This window comes from Gopherus flavomarginatus, chromosome 2 (genome assembly GCF_025201925.1).
Source record: "Gopherus flavomarginatus isolate rGopFla2 chromosome 2, rGopFla2.mat.asm, whole genome shotgun sequence".
In the NCBI taxonomy this organism is placed as follows: domain Eukaryota; kingdom Metazoa; phylum Chordata; order Testudines; family Testudinidae; genus Gopherus; species Gopherus flavomarginatus.
The window spans coordinates 15,473,609-15,489,299 of record NC_066618.1 but is presented as its reverse complement, the minus strand read 5'-3'; the positions used below and the strand labels follow the sequence as shown (position 1 = coordinate 15,489,299).

Genomic DNA, 15,691 nt, shown 5'->3' with positions numbered 1-15,691 from the left:
ATGGCGGGGACTCCGGGCGCCCGATTCGCCAAGCGCCGCTTCCTAGGCGCCTTCGTCTGCGGGGCCGCGCTGGGCGCCGCTGCCTCCGGCCTGGCCGCGCTGCGGCTCCTCCGCAGCCAGCCCGGCCCCGCGCCGCAGGGTAAGAGCGGGGTGCGGGGAGGAAGTGCCCGCGCGCAGCGCCGCAGGCTCTGCCCTGGGAGTCCCCGGCCCCGCTAGCCCCAGAGCCCTTCCCCCACTGCCCGGCCTCCCCTAGACCGGCCCCCTCGCCTCATCAGCACCCCAAACCCTCCTCACTGCCTGCCCCCCCTAGACCGCCCCCCTCGCCTCATCAGCACCCCAAACCCTCCTCTCTGCCCCCCCTCGCCTCAGCACCCCAAACCCAAACCCTCCTCACTGCCCCCCCTCGCCTCAGCCCCCCAAACCCAAACCCTCCTCACTGCCCGGCCCCCCCATCTGCTCCCCCTCGCCTCATCAGCACCCCAAACCCTCCTCACTGCCCTGCCCCCCCGGACCGGCCCCCCTCGCCTCATCAGCACCCCAAACCCTCCTCACTGCCCGCCTCCCCTAGACTGGCCCCCTCGCCTCATCAGCACCCCAAACCCTCCTCACTGCCCTGCCCCCCTAGACCGGCCCCCTCGCCTCATCAGCACCCCAAACCCTCCTCACTGCCCGGCCCCCCTCGCCTCATCAGCACCCCAAACCCTCCTCACTGCCCGCCCCCCCATCTGCCCCCCTCGCCTCATCAGCACCCCAAACCCTTCTCACTGCCTGCCCCACACAGACCTACCCCCCTCGCCTCATCAGCACCCCAAACCCTCCTCACTGCCCCCCCCTCGCCTCATCAGCACCCCAAACCCTGCTCACTGCCCGCCCCCCCGATCTGCCCCCCCTCGCCTCATCAGCACCCCAAACCCTCCTCACTGCCCGGCCCCCCTCGCCTTATCAGCACCCCAAACCCTGCTCACTGCCCGCCCCCCCGATCTGCCCCCCCTCGCCTCATCAGCACCCCAAACCCTCCTCACTGCCCGGGCCCCCTCGCCTCATCAGCACCCCAAACCCTCCTCACTGCCCGGCCCCCCCGATCTGCCCCCCCCTCGCCTCATCAGCACCCCAAACCCTCCTCACTGCCCGCCCCCTAGACCAGCCCCCCTCGCCTCATCAGCACCCCAAACCCTCCTCACTGCCCGGCCCCCCTCGCCTCATCAGCACCCCAAACCCTCCTCACTGCCCGGCCCCCCCTAGGCCGTCCCCCCTCGCCTCATCAGCACCCCAAACCCTCCTCACTGCCCCCCCTCGCCTCATCAGCACCCCAAACCCTCCTCACTGCCCTGCCCCCCCTAGGCCGTCCCCCCTCGCCTCATCAGCACCCCAAGCCCTCCTCACTGCCCCCCCTCGCCTCATCAGCACCCCAAACCCTCCTCACTGCCCGGCCCCCCTGATCTGCCCCCCCTCGCCTCATCAGCACCCCAAACCCTCCTCACTGCCTGCCCCCCCCGATCTGCCCCCCCTCGCCTCATCAGCACCCCAAACCCTCCTCACTGCCTGCCCCCCCGATCTGCCCCCCCGATCTGCCCCCCCGCCTCATCAGCACCCCAAACCCTCCTCACTGCCCCCCCTCGCCTCATCAGCACCCCAAACCCTCCTCACTGCCTGCCCCCCCGATCTGCCCCCCCGCCTCATCAGCACCCCAAATCCTCCTCACTGCCCCCCCCCGCCTCATCAGCACCCCAAACCCTCCTCACTGCCCGGCCCCCCCGATCTGCCCCCCCTCGCCTCATCAGCACCCCAAACCCTCCTCACTGCCTGCCCCCCCGGACCGGCCCCCCTCGCCTCATCAGCACCCCAAACCCTCCTCACTGCCCGGCCCCCCCTAGACCGTCCCCCCTCGTCTCATTAGCACCCCGAACCCTCCTCACTGCCCCGCCCCCCCTAGACTGCCCCCCCTCGCCTCATCAGCCCCCCAAACCCGCCTCACTGCCCTGGCTCCCCGGACTGGCCCCCCTCGCCTCATCAGCACCCCAAACCATCCTCACTGCCCTGCCCGCCCTAGATCTGCCCCCCTCGCCTGATCAGCACCCCAAACCCGCCTCACTGCCCTGCCCCCCCAAACCGGCCCCCTCTCGCCTCATCAGCACCCCAAACCCTCCTCATTGCCCTGCCCCCACAGACCGACCCCCCCTCGCCTCATCAGCACCCCAAACCCTCCTCACTGCCCTGCCCCCCCAGACTGGCCCCCCTCACCCAATCAGCACCACAAACTGTCCTCAGTGCCCTGCCCCCCCAAACCGGCCCCCCCCTCGCCTCATCAGCACCCCAAACCCTCCTTACTGTCCTGCCCCCATAGATCAATCTCCCCTCACCTCATCAGCACCCCAAACTCTCCTCACTGCCCTGCCCCCCCCAAACCGGCCCCCCTCTCCTCATCAGCACCCCAAGCCCTCCTCACTGCTGTACCACCGTAGACCAACCTCCCCTTGCCTCATCAGCACCCCAAACCCTGCTCGCTGCCCTGTCCCCACCCACCTTCCCGCCCTCGCCTCATCAGCACCCCAAACCCTCCTCACAGCCCTGCCTCCTGAGACTGACCTCCCCGTGCCTCGTCTGCACCCCAAACCCTTATCACTGCCCTGCTCCCCTACAGCAACCTCCCCTCACCTCATCAGCACCCCAAAACCCTCCTCACTGCCCTGCCCCCTAGACCAACCCCCTCTCACCTCATCAGTACCCCAAGTTAGAGGAAAGGCATGGGAAGAGGCAAGCAGAAAGGTTCAGGCTGGCTGCACAGCTTGAGAACAGGGTTTCAGCACAGGAGCAGGCATTTGCTTTGCAGTTCCTGGAACATGCAAGGCAACTAAGGGTATGTCTAGACTACGGGATTATTCCGATTTTACAGAAACCAGTATCTGGAAACAGATTACATAAAGTCGAGTGCACGGGGCCACATTAAGCACATTAATTTGGCGGTGTGCGTCCATGTACCAAGGCTAGCGTCGATTTCTGGAGCGTTGCACTGTGGGTAGCTATTCCATAGTTCCTGCAGTCTCCCCCACCCATTGGAATTCTGGGTTGAGATCCCAATGCATGATGGGGCAAAAACAGTGTCGCAAGTGGTTCTGGGTAAATGTCGTCACTCATTCCTTCCTCTGTGAAAGCAATGGCAGACCATCATTTAGCGCCCTTTTTCCCTGGATTGCCCTGGCAGGCACCATAGCATGGCAACCATGGAGCCCGTTTTGCCTTTTATCACTGTCACCGTATGCGTACTGGATGCTACTGACAGAGGCGGTACTGCAGTGCTACACAGCAGCATTCATTTGCCTTTGCAGGGTAGCAGAGACAGTTACCAAGCCTATTGCACCGTCTGCCATCAGGGAGGGAAGGGAGGGGATGCTGCTGTTGAGCGTTGCAGCGCCGCGTCTACCAGCAGCATCCAGTAGACATACAGTGACACTGAAAAAAAGCGAGAAACGATTTTTTCCCCTTTTCTTTCACGGGGGGAGGAAATTGATGACATATACCCTGAACCACCCGTGACAATGTTTTTGACCCTTCAGGCGCTGGGAGCTCAGCCAAGAATGCAAATACTTTTCCGAGACTGCGGGAACTGTGGGATAGCTGGAGTCCTCAGTCCCCCCTCCCTCCGTCCATGAGCATCCATTTGATTCTTTGGCTTTCTGTTACGCTTGTCACACAGCACTGTGTTGAGTCCCTGCTGTGGCCTCTGTCTATCATAGCCTTGGAGATTTTTTCAAATGCTTTTGGCATTTCGTCTTTTGGAACAGAGCTGTGATAGAACAGATTTCTCTCCTCATACAGTGATCAGATCCAGTATCTCCCTTACGGTCCATGCTGGAGCTCTTTTTGGATTTGGGACTGCATGGTCACCTATGCTGAGCGGTGCTCCAAGCTGGGCAAACAGGAAATTAAATTCAAAAGTTTGCGGGGCTTTTCCTGTCTGCTTGGCCAGTGCATCCGAGTTCAGATTGCTGTCCAGAGCGGTCACAATGATGCACTGTGGGATAGTGTCTGGAGGCCAATACCGTCGATTTGCAGCCACACTAACCCTAATCCAACATGGCAATACCGATTTCAGTGCTACTCCCCTCATCAGGGAGGAGTACAGAAACCAGTATTAAGAGCCCTTTATATCGATATAAAGAGCCTCGTTGTGTGGACGGGTGCAGGGTTAAATCGGTTTAACGCTGCTAAATTCAGTATAAACGCGTAGTGTAGACCGGGCCTAAGGGTGGAAGACATAGTTAAGCAGAAAGAACTGTTTGAGCAGCTGATATCACTAACGGCTGCAAGAGTGCTGGTTCCTGCTACATCACTCACACTATAGCCTGAGTCCTCTCTGGGTACCTTAAGATGTTGTCCAGAAACAGTGTGGAAAACTCCATGGTTGGTGTCCCGTGCAATTGGGCCTCAGGCATAGCTGGGCAGGGCAGCTTTGCCCCATGTAGTCCTCTATATTGCCCGCCTCCCCTGTCAATACCTCCACTACCTCCCCCAGTGCAACAAACGGGGAAAGAAGGGAAAAGAGAATGGGGGACTGGAGGACATACAACAGTAGGAGGTTCTGTTGTTACTTGTGTTTTGGTGTGGTAATAGACAGCTGGCCTGCCTGGCGGTGGGTGAAGGGGCCGTGGGCAGTTAAATACATATTTATAAATAAAGCTTTTTATCAAAGCTTATTGCTGTCACTGCATCACATTCTACGGAGTGTATTTCAAATAATAAAGGTGAGCACATGATCAGGGACAATTAGAAATTAATATGCAAACCCTGTTCCTCAATACAGTTAGCTATATCAATCCATGTTTAAATCAACCCCCCCATTTGATAGGTTGTCATGTCATTTGTAAGTACATTGCGTGGCAATCATCCCCCCACCCTCCCCGGCACTGAAACCCTCTCGCAGTCAATGAGCTTCTTCCCCATCACATCATTGGCTTGTGCAAGTCCATAATGTGGGAGCACAAAGCATCCCTGACTTCTGTGGCCTGGGTGCATCCAGCTCCAGCTGTGGTTGGTGTCCCTCCTGGCTGAGGGTACTGATTCAGCAGCCCCTCGTTGTCATAGGTCCATTCAGGGGGAAATGGCTCACCTCTGGTTTTGCAAAGATTGTGATGAGCACAGCAAGCCACTGTGATGTAGACAGCATTGATGATGCTGGCATCCAAACTCAGGGCCGGCTTTATTAACTGCGGGGCCTGATTTGAATACCCGGCGGCGGTCTGGGGCTTTGGTGGCACTTCGGCAGCGGGGATCCGCCCCGGGGCTTCCGTGTTACCAACGGACCCCTCGCTGCCGAAATGCCACAGAAGACCCCCAGAGCAAACCCCCCGGCTTCATTGCGGGGGTTATCCTTACAGGTTTACACTCTAAATGTCATAGACTTTTAAGGTCAGAAGGGAAAATCATGATTGTCTAGTCTGAGCTCCTGCACAACACAGGCCACAGAATCTCACCCACCCACTCCCTCAACAAACCCTTAACCTATGTCTGAACCACTGAAGTCCTCAAATCATAGTTTAAAAACTTCAAGGTGCAGAGAATTCTCCAGCAAGTGACCCGGGCCCCATGCTGCAGAGGAAGGCGAAAACCCCTCAGGGCCTCTGCCAATCTTCCCTGGAGGAAAATTCCTTCCCGACCCCAAATATGGCAGTCAGCTAAACCCTGAGCATGTGGGCAAGACTCACCAGCCAGACACTTAACGTAAGTTTGGTGTCAAGCATGGACGTGTCTCTGGTGGACATGAGTTATTTTTTTAAGTGTCTTTTTTTTGGTCTTAAATATGTTTTCAGTTCAACTCAAATAGAGAGTTATTCAATACTATGTATAGAAAACCTGAGAGACATTCCCCTCCCTCTTTTGTTTCTAATCCCTGTGTCATCTGAGGGTCACTTTTTGTTTGTTCCCCCCTTAGAACCAGTGGAAGAGTCTCTGCTGGAACAGTATGGATTCCCTGTAGCTGGAACAGAGACCAGATGTTACACAAATCATGCACTGTCTTATGATCAGGCAAAACGGGTGCCTAGATGGGTGATTGAACATATTTCAAAGCACAAGACACTGGGTATGTATGTGTGTGTTTGTTTATTTTGATGGCATCCACAAGTGGGATAGGCACGTCACAGAAAATACCAATCCTGCAATGAGCTCTGTGGAGATGGATCCTTATGCCCGCTCAGTCTCACCAAAGTCAGTGAGGCTACATGGAAGTGCTGGATTAATGACCCTAGAACTGTAAAAGGAATCTGCCAGTGCAAGTCCTTGTGCCTGTTCTGAGTCGCATTTTCCTTAGTGGGACTGTGAGCTGGCAGAAGGGATCACATTGAAGGATTTCTCTGCAGGATTGGGGTTTACGTGACAGATGTGACGGGTTTGAGTATATTCCATACAGCTTGAAGGGGAGGGGTCAGGAAGGACAAGAGTTACAGGTACAGGCTGAGGTGATTGTACAGTTTACACAGACACATGGCTGGTGATTCAGCGGCTGTGTGTACATCTGAAACACTCATTTTTTGTAGGTGACCTTGCAGAAGTGAGTCTTAAAAGGTGAAGTTAATGACTGTGAGGCTACCAATGTAAAATTAAACTACATAAACTAAGGCCCCAGCGCCGCACCCATCTGCAAACATGCTTAACTTCACTCACTGGAACATCCCATTGAAGGCAGTGGGATTACTCAAGTTCTTAAAGGTGATCCTGGGGCAAATCTTCAGCTACTGTAAATTGTTTTAGCTCTATTCAATGGAGCTATCACAGTTTACACCAGTTGAGAATCTACCCCATGTTTGTCTTTGCACAGGATCAGGCTGAATTAATCAGAATAGCTCTGTGAGAGATTTAGATAATATAGAAAGTGCCAGAAAAATAGGAGTATGTAATATGTAGCCCTGAAATAACATTTTTGGGAAAGTTGAATCAAGTGGGATCAACTGAGCAAAACCAAATAATTAATGTAACACATTGTATTACATATGTTTCTCAGTATGTAACACATACTCTTTGTAACCCATTACTTACGTTGCTTCAGTTCCACTAAACTGTTTTCACCATCTGAATGAAATGCAAATAATATACAACCGTCTTAATTTAAATTTATAGAATTATTACGTTTTAATATTGCAAGTTGTTATTGGTAACAAAGGTACCTGTATAACTGCAAAATAAGTAGCATCCCTTTGGCTATATCTCAGTCACAATCTTCAGGGTAGCTTTCAAAACTACAGACATGATGCTGAGAGCACTTTGAACTGACTAAAAGTAGTCCCATTGACTTCACTAGTTCATAAAAGATGAAAGCAGTAATTTTACAATTGTATTCAAGTGTCTGTAACCATCTGACATGTTAAAATGTTGTCCAAAGTATCAGAATCAAACTGATCAGCCAGTTGAAATTAAACATCTTGAGACATGCAATTCTGATATATGTCTGATTGCTTCCCTGATTAAGACATAGTTCTGTCAAAGTTGAGGTGGAAAATAATACTCAGATCACGTGTAGAATCCTGAAATGTAAGCAGTTTGAGAAGGCACATTGGGAAACAGCTCTTTTTTTATTCTGTAATGATGATGGTTCGCTAATAACCTAACTATTTAGTATACTGTTCCTCAGGCAACGCAGATCGAAGGCACTGCAAATTCAGACCAGATCCTAGTATCCCTCTCATGTTTAGTGCTGTCAATGAAGACTACGTTGGGAGCGGGTGGTCACGAGGACATATGGCACCAGCAGGAGATAACAAATATTCAACAGTAAGAATCCTTCTTAATGTATGTCTGTCAGTGGGAGAGTGATCTATAATTTATTTGTAATGGGGGTGTTTTTGAGAGGAAGCATGGCCTACTTGTTGAGGGACAAGATATGGAATCAGGAGTTCTGGGTTTTCATCCTGATTGTGCTGTAGACTTGCCGTGTGAAACTGAGCAACTCACAACTTTCTATGCCCTGGCTTCTCTATCTGTAACATGGGAATGATTTACCTATCACACCTTAAAGGTCTCTTCTGATTCTTAGTTAGTAAGTGAGTGGAGGAAAGCAGCACTGTCCTCTTAGCCAACAGGTACTGAGATATTTAAACCTTGATGGACAAAGCACTAGCAAACATACTGTAGAGAGCTGACCTGCACTGGCAGGGGAATAATTGAGATGGATTAAAGGTCTGTTCCCTTTCTAATTCTGTGTATGAAGTGAATTAAAGCAGAGTTTCTCCATGTTCGAGTCGCAACCCAGTGCTGGGTCATGGTATGTCAGACACTGGGTCGCTGTGGTCAGCACCGCCGACTAGGACATTAAAAGTCCCATTGGCGGTGCTGCCCAGCTAAGGCAGGCTAGTGCCTACCTATTCTGACATCGCACTGTACCCTGGAAGCTGCCAGCAGGGTGTCCGGCTTCTAGGCAGGGGGGCCACGGGTCACCACGCGCTGCCCCTGCCCCGAGCACTGGCTCCCCGCTCCCATTGGCTGGGAACTAGCCAGCGAGCACTGGGGGTGGGGGGGTGCCTGTGGGTGAGAGTTGCACGAAGCTGCTTGTGTGCCTCCACCTAGGAGCTGGACCAGCTGCTGGCCACTTCCAGGGTGCAGTGCGGTCCGTGGTGCCAGGACAGGCAGGAAGCCTGCCTCCGCACCCAGGCAGCACTGCTGACCAGGAGCCGCTGGAGGTAAGACCTTGCCCCAGCCCTTAGCCTCTCCAAACCTGAAACCCCTCCTGCACCCGAAACCCTTCAACCCTGGCCCCAGCCCAGAGCCCTGATCCCCTCCCACACTCCAACCCCGTGCCCCAAGCCAGAGCCCCCTCCCACATTCTGAACCCCTCATTCCCGGCCCTACCCCGCAGACCTCACCCCCGCACCCCAATCCTCTGCCCGAACCCTGTGCCCCTCCCATACCCCAAACCTCTCATCCCCAGTTCCGTTGGGTCATGGGCATCAATAATTTTCTTCAGCTGGGTCCTCAGAAAAAAGTCTGAAAACCAGTGCATTAAGGGACTGCCTTACCATTTGCCTTAGATGTCCTCTTAAAGTCTACAAAAAGTGTTTTTTCTTACCTGATCTATGAAGTTGTAACATAAGCATGCCAAAATATCGGTCCCTTAATCCATTGACTAACAAAGCATCCTTGATTCTATCTGGTCCTAGTTTGATTTTGTTCCATAATATAGATGATTTGCTATTTAGGAAGCAGACTGAAAGTGCATTCCTGTCCTGAAATGTAATATGCTGTGGAGCAGGGTGATGGCAGCACTGTTATATAGTAGATTAATGCACTAGTCATTTTACTTATAGTGGAAGGATCACTAATGGACTTTGTCGGTTCTTCCAGCTATTTCAACATGTTTAGCAGCTTGTACAATGAAGCCCAGGATTTAAATAGGGTTAGATATGTTAACTGGAATATTTCACAGTACAACCACTACCTGTACTAAGCTTTGTTCTAAATATTGCTGCCAGATCTTTACCTTCTATGAATCAGGAGAATCTGAAAGAGCACTTAAAAATGAAATGAAATAATATGATGTAGAATAAGAGCCTAAGATTTTACTTTCATGTTTTTTCACATATTTATAAATGTATAGGACCAGAAGAAGGCCAAGATTACTACTTCTCTGGAATTATTTGGGCCTCTATCCTGAAATGTTTATGCATCTACTTAACTGTGCTCACAATTTGTAAAGTTAAACAGATGCATAAGCCTTTGCATGGTCAGGGTCTTGATGACCATTCCACCAGCTGCATCCTATATCTTTTTTAAATTGTAATATGTTGGCAAAGTAAAACCTTTCCTGACGAATAAAGGCAAAAACATATTGAACCAATCTGGGAAATAAGAACCATAAGTGCAAATTTCCCTCCCCTTCAGAAAAGGCAGCCAGCTACTCCCAAACTAATTACAAACTATTGCCCCTTTAATTCCATACTGTCATTCAGTGTTATGCGTAAGTATTATTTTGTTTGTCTGCTGGCTCCAAAAATGGATACACGTGAATGTTTCTATAGAACGATAGATGGGCCTGAGCTGCAAAGATCATATCCCAATTTTCCATCTCTACTTCTGCCCCAGTACTTCGGTGGTGCTCTGATCTAGGATTTTGATTTTACCCATTATGTAAATAATGTCCATCTGTGAAGTCTGGATCTAGATATGGGTTCTGATTCCAAACCCTCCTAAATTTTGGCTTTGTTTTCAGCCCATCTCAATAGCATTTCAATAACATGGCGCCATTTTCTTTCTTTATACAGCAAGCTATGGCTGAAACATTTTACTTGTCCAACATTGTGCCCCAGAATTACAAGAATAATGCTGGATTCTGGAACAGGTGAGATGTTACTTTTGGATAGACTAAGTGTAAGATGAAGACAAAGTTAAAATCAGTGGTAAAACACTAATAATATCTTACATATATAAAGCAAAGGATCCCTAAGCACTTTGCAAGCCATGTGCAAGAATACTGCATATACATACTGCAGCCTCCTCCAGGAGAAAAGGCAGTGCCAAGAGCTATTTGCAATCATTTTGGTGCATTATCCAATAGTAATTGTAGGAGGGATTTAGGTAGGTGAATATAATTACTTATCCTAGGGGTTAACATTAGGAGCCAGTTACCAGGAGTCAAGCTGGGGTGGAACTCCAAGAGATCAGAATTGAGAGACAAACTGGAGGGCAGGGATCAAGAGTCAGGTCAGCTGTTCAACCCAATCTTGCAGGACTTGGTTAGCCACATTAAGGCAGGTGGCCCATTCTGGTGAGTCCAGTGATTCTGGAGGCAGTGGCTGGGCTGCTGGATCCATTCCTCTCACAGGGGGCCCACTCCTGTGGGTTACAGGGGTCTGTACAAGCTGTCAAGACCGGGGTGCGGGTGGCCTGGCCTAGGGATTAACGTTAGGCATGGGCCGAGGGGCCAGGAGCCAATTACCAGGAATCAGGCCAGGTTGGAATACCAGGAGATGAGAATTCAGAGACAAACCAGAGGGCAGGAGGCAGTTACCAAGATTCAGGCTGAGTCAGGATACCAGGAGGTCAAGAACAGGTAAATGCCAAACCAACAGTCTGTGACAGGGTGAAGTCCAGTTGTAAGTGATGTTAGATGTTTGGCTGTGTGTGTGTGTGTTCTCTTTGTGTGCTGTCCCAGCTCTGCAGCAGACCTTGAGCGAACCACCCAATGACCACTAGATACGTTAAGGTACGAAGGCAGGCAGCCAGGTTTATTGTGAATGAAGAACAGTCCTAGCTCCCTGGATCAATGTCTATAGTTACACTAGCACATGTATGCCCATGGCAATGGATGCAGCTCAGTCAGTGACAGGACTTTCCACTGCCCTCTAGGCTGGCCAAAGACACTCCTCCTGAGACTCCATTGTATCCATCAGTACAAACAGGTTAATATTGCCACTCTGATGTAGTTAATTGACATCTTCTGATGTAGCTAGTTACCACCCATCACCTTGTTCCTGTTGTTTTGATCAAAACATCTCTATCCATCATGTTGTTATTCTGACCTTATCTTTAAGATGGGTCAGCATGCTCCTGTTATCTTTGGGGAATGTGCTAGTATTGGGGTGTTCTGGTACCACCCTTCTGGAATGTGTTTACATGCATGGCCTGTGCCTAGCACTTCTTTGGAATGTCTGTTTCTGCAATATTAGCCTCTGTGAGCAGGCCTTGCCTTTTCATCACAACTTAACTTTGCTTTATAGCAGCAAAGCTTTGACCACTACTTTAGTTTAGGCCTCAGGCCTCATACTAGGCTTCTAATAAAAGGGCTTATATTTCAGGCCCTCTTCCTACTACCAGAGAAAAATTTCCCTTTTTCTCCTCTGGCGTATAGAGGGGCTGTGGCCCAATCAGGAGACTTGGAGCTCTCCCAGTCAGAGCATAGGGGCATGGCTTGTGCCCCAGTTGGGCTTCATCAACCCTGGTCCCTGTCTGAAAGCTGCCAGGTGGAAGACTGGAGTATGACTCCCCCTCCAGCACTCCCATGGCTACAGGTTTGAGACCTCAAGGCCTGACAGGAGTACATGCATCCAAGTAACAACCAGCCGAAATCTTCACTTGTGAAGGCTGGCAGCATCGCAGCTTTAAGGTGATGGAACTGGATGATGTGTATTAACTGTTCATAATTACTCTTTTCCTTTATTTTTTTGAGGTGAAAACTAATTAGTAACTGAAACAAACATTGATTCTGTACTTGTTGTGTGGGACTCAACATCTTTTAAGGCTCAGAAATCAGAGGGAGTGATGAATTTTACAAGGCTCAATCAGTGAGAGGGTAGTAAAATAATGTAAAATATTACATTTAAAAATCTAGCCTAGGAAATGATTCATCATTCTTGCAAACGCTGCTCTCTACTTTTACAGGAATATATATAAAAGCATATGAGGCATTCAGTAAGGTTATATGATTTTATGGATAAATAATGCACTATGACATTTTAAGAGTTATTCAGTTGTTTTAATGCCTCAGGAAATTGGGCTTAAGTTTTCACTGATGCTAAAGCTAGGCACGTGCCAGTTTAGGGTCGGGAGCTCCTGTTACTCCTCTTAGCTGAGAACTCTAGCTAATCAGGAGATCATGGGGAGAGCCTGAAAATTGCATCAGGCACTTACAGCCCCAAGGTCTTAGCCTACTAAGCAGAATTAAATATCACTGTTACCACTCCCCTCCTCCCCCAGTGCCATGCCCCCTCCAATTTAAAGGAATAAAGCTACTCTGTGTTATTTATTCAGTTCATATTGCCAGTCAGCTTTCTATGTGATGCAATTGTAAGGATGAAATGTACTATGTTTCTAGCTTTTGTTTCACTTCTCTTCTCTTCTGTCCCTTCCTGGCTTCGCTTCTCTTTTCCTTTCTCCTCTTTCCTATAATGGGTTATTTCTAGTGTTGACTTTCAGGGTCTGTACTCTTTTTTCATTTTCTCCTTTCAATACCCTTATCTCTCTCTCTCTTTTTTACATTTTATCTGCTACCTCTATTTTCTGTGTCTCCTTACTTCTCCCCTCCAAAAAATCTCTCTCAATACTATGCTTCCTTTCTAATTTATCCCGTCAATTTCTTCCTCTCTCTCTCCCACCCAACCCAAGTATATGAAATAACTGTTTGGAAATTTGACTATTTCAAAGGTGACCAAAGTGAGACTTGCAAACCAAATGTGACACAACTCCCCTCTCCTCTTCAGTAGAGGTCCCCACAGTGATTGTTTTGACGTAAGCAGCTGCTGTGACCCGTAGGAACCATATAAAGAGTGGCTATAATCAGTTCCATTTTATGAAAACTAGGCATGACTTGGCAAGCTGTTCACCTGGACAGACTTTTCATGCTCCAAGCGACGTTCATTTAAGTATTTTTCTGAACTCCAAAAACATGCACTTTGGTTTGATACCTTTCCCAAAGGCAGGGTTACATTGTTCCTAATCAGTTTTACACAGAAGAGCAAGAAGGGGCTTGGAGACTGCAATAGGCATCAACGCATGTGAGAAAATGCCTGGAACACTTGCAATTTGACATTTAAAATTCTGAATGCAGATTACAAAAATCTCTAATTATATATTTTACAAAAATATTTGGCGCTATTTTGAAGGACTATAATTCCTCTAAAATATGGAGGAGCAAACAAAAAATAATATAAAAAAAAACCCTTTTGAAATGAGAGAGGATGCATCCCCCCAAAAATTCTTATTTATTCAAAGTGATCAAGAACTCAGTAATGGAAAGGAATGGAGAATTTGAGTTTTGAGGGAATGTGATAAAACTGCCGATCTGAGGTCTCAAATGTTTGCAGAAAATGCATGACCAATTGTAAATTAACCAATGGGGGTTGAATGAAGGAGATGGGACGACAGCTTCAACTTATGCATACATTTACTCATTTTTTGGCATGCAGCTTGGGCCCATATTTTTGAAAATGCGCCCAAAACTGTTTGAGAGTAGTTTGTCTTGCCCTCTATGATCTAGGCATGATTTAAAAAAAAAAAAATGAAAGTTTCCCCCACTGGCATTCACTGACCTGAGGGATATCTTCGCAGAATGGAAATGTATTGTCGGGAGCTGACAGAGAGATTTGAGGATGTTTGGATAGTTTCTGGACCTTTGACCTTGCCTCAGACAGGGGATGATGGAAAGAAAAGAGTTACCTATCAGGTAGGTACCTGTGCTGTTGTTACACACTAAATTGAATGTCACTGTTAACAGTATCTTTACATAAAACAGAAACAAATAAACATAATTGTCTTGCAGTTTGGTTAAAACAAAGTTAAACTCCTTTGTAGTACTTGCAAAATGTTGGAATAGACATTAGCACTGTTGTAGCTTGCCTACACTCTGAAGTCGTGCTGCAATGAATTCTGTTATAAAATCCTTCATTTTGTTCGGGTAATAGAGGGCATTTAAATGCTTCTTTGTAAAGCTGTATTAAAACTGTACTTAGTGCTTCTATAATGCAAGATAACTGCTAGGTAGAGGGCCAGTGGGGTTTGCTGCTGTATATGTATCTATTTAATCATTTATTTATATAGTCTTCAAAATTACACATCTCTGAACCATCACAATGCTAACACAGTGTGGGGGTTTCAAAGCCACGGAAAGGTTTTGGGTGCCCTGTTCCCATTAATTTTAACAGCAATTAGTTGTCTAAATCCCTTCACCAGCATTTAAAATCTCAGCCCTAAAGCTTGATCTAAAAATCAGTGAAATCAGCTGACAGGCTGCAGTTAAATTCAATAGGCTTTGGATGCAGCCTTATCACCGTAATCTGTGTCCTCCCTCCCTGTCACCATTTATTTTTTATTACACCAACTGATGCATAAAATGTTCATTGAAATTTTGGACAACGTCTTCAGAAGTTATTGCATTACAAGCCAAGAGACTGAGAAATGCTACTGAGTTGACTGGTAGCCCCCCCACCCCTTTGCTTGACGAACTGCTCTTATTCTTAAAGGTAAATACGTGTGTAAATTCAGAGCAGGGACTATCTTTGACTGTACAGCACCAGCATGATGAGGCCTTAATCCTGCCTAAGGTCTTTGGGTGCTAGCATAATGCAAATAAATAATAATAATTCATAATTTTCATCTTCAGAGATAAAGATGTACAACCTTTAATCATTGCAATACTCTTGTGAGGTAGGTCATTGCTGTCCTCATTTTACAAATGGAGAAACTGATAGTGGTTAAGGGACTTGATCAAGGCCACGCAGCAAGTCAGCAGCAAAGCTAGGATTAGAATATTCTGGAGTCCAGGCTTGTGCATAGCCCACTTGACTTTGCTTCACTTTGATTATCATGATAGTTTAGTTTCAATTGTTTATCCTTTAAAAAAGATTATTATCTTGGATTACAAAGAATTAGCAATCAACTGGGATCCAGAGGATGGACCCTGAGAATATTTTTAAAATGACAATGATTTTCCAACAAGCTGTAGAATTGTTCAGAGTCTTGCAGTTGTTTCCACTATGTTGAATTTTAGTCAGCATTTTCTAAATTGTGTCTTTGGAGGAACAGTGTCTCCTCCCAGTAGAAAAGGAAGGGTATATTTAAAAAAAACAAACCACTCTAACTCTGGGTATCAGTTTTGAAACATTAATTTTAGCACTCCACAGGTAAAAATAAGACCAGTCTCTGTATCTTACTGCCTTTATTAAAAGTAACTTGATACCAGCATACTATTATTGAATAACACAGTAGCACAATG

General features: G+C 48.2%; 1 protein-coding gene across 1 annotated transcript in view; it reads left to right on the top strand.

Annotated features, from left to right (window-relative positions):
* The window catches only part of EXOG (exo/endonuclease G), a 43,387-nt gene continuing 27,696 nt past the window's right edge, over positions 1 to 15,691 (top strand). Inside the window, exons 1-6 of the mRNA XM_050941554.1 lie at positions 1 to 139; positions 5,328 to 5,348; positions 5,930 to 6,079; positions 7,625 to 7,764; positions 10,248 to 10,324; positions 14,029 to 14,143. Coding sequence (XP_050797511.1) covers positions 1 to 139; positions 5,328 to 5,348; positions 5,930 to 6,079; positions 7,625 to 7,764; positions 10,248 to 10,324; positions 14,029 to 14,143 — 642 coding nt within the window. The remainder of the gene's footprint in view (positions 140 to 5,327; positions 5,349 to 5,929; positions 6,080 to 7,624; positions 7,765 to 10,247; positions 10,325 to 14,028; positions 14,144 to 15,691) is intronic.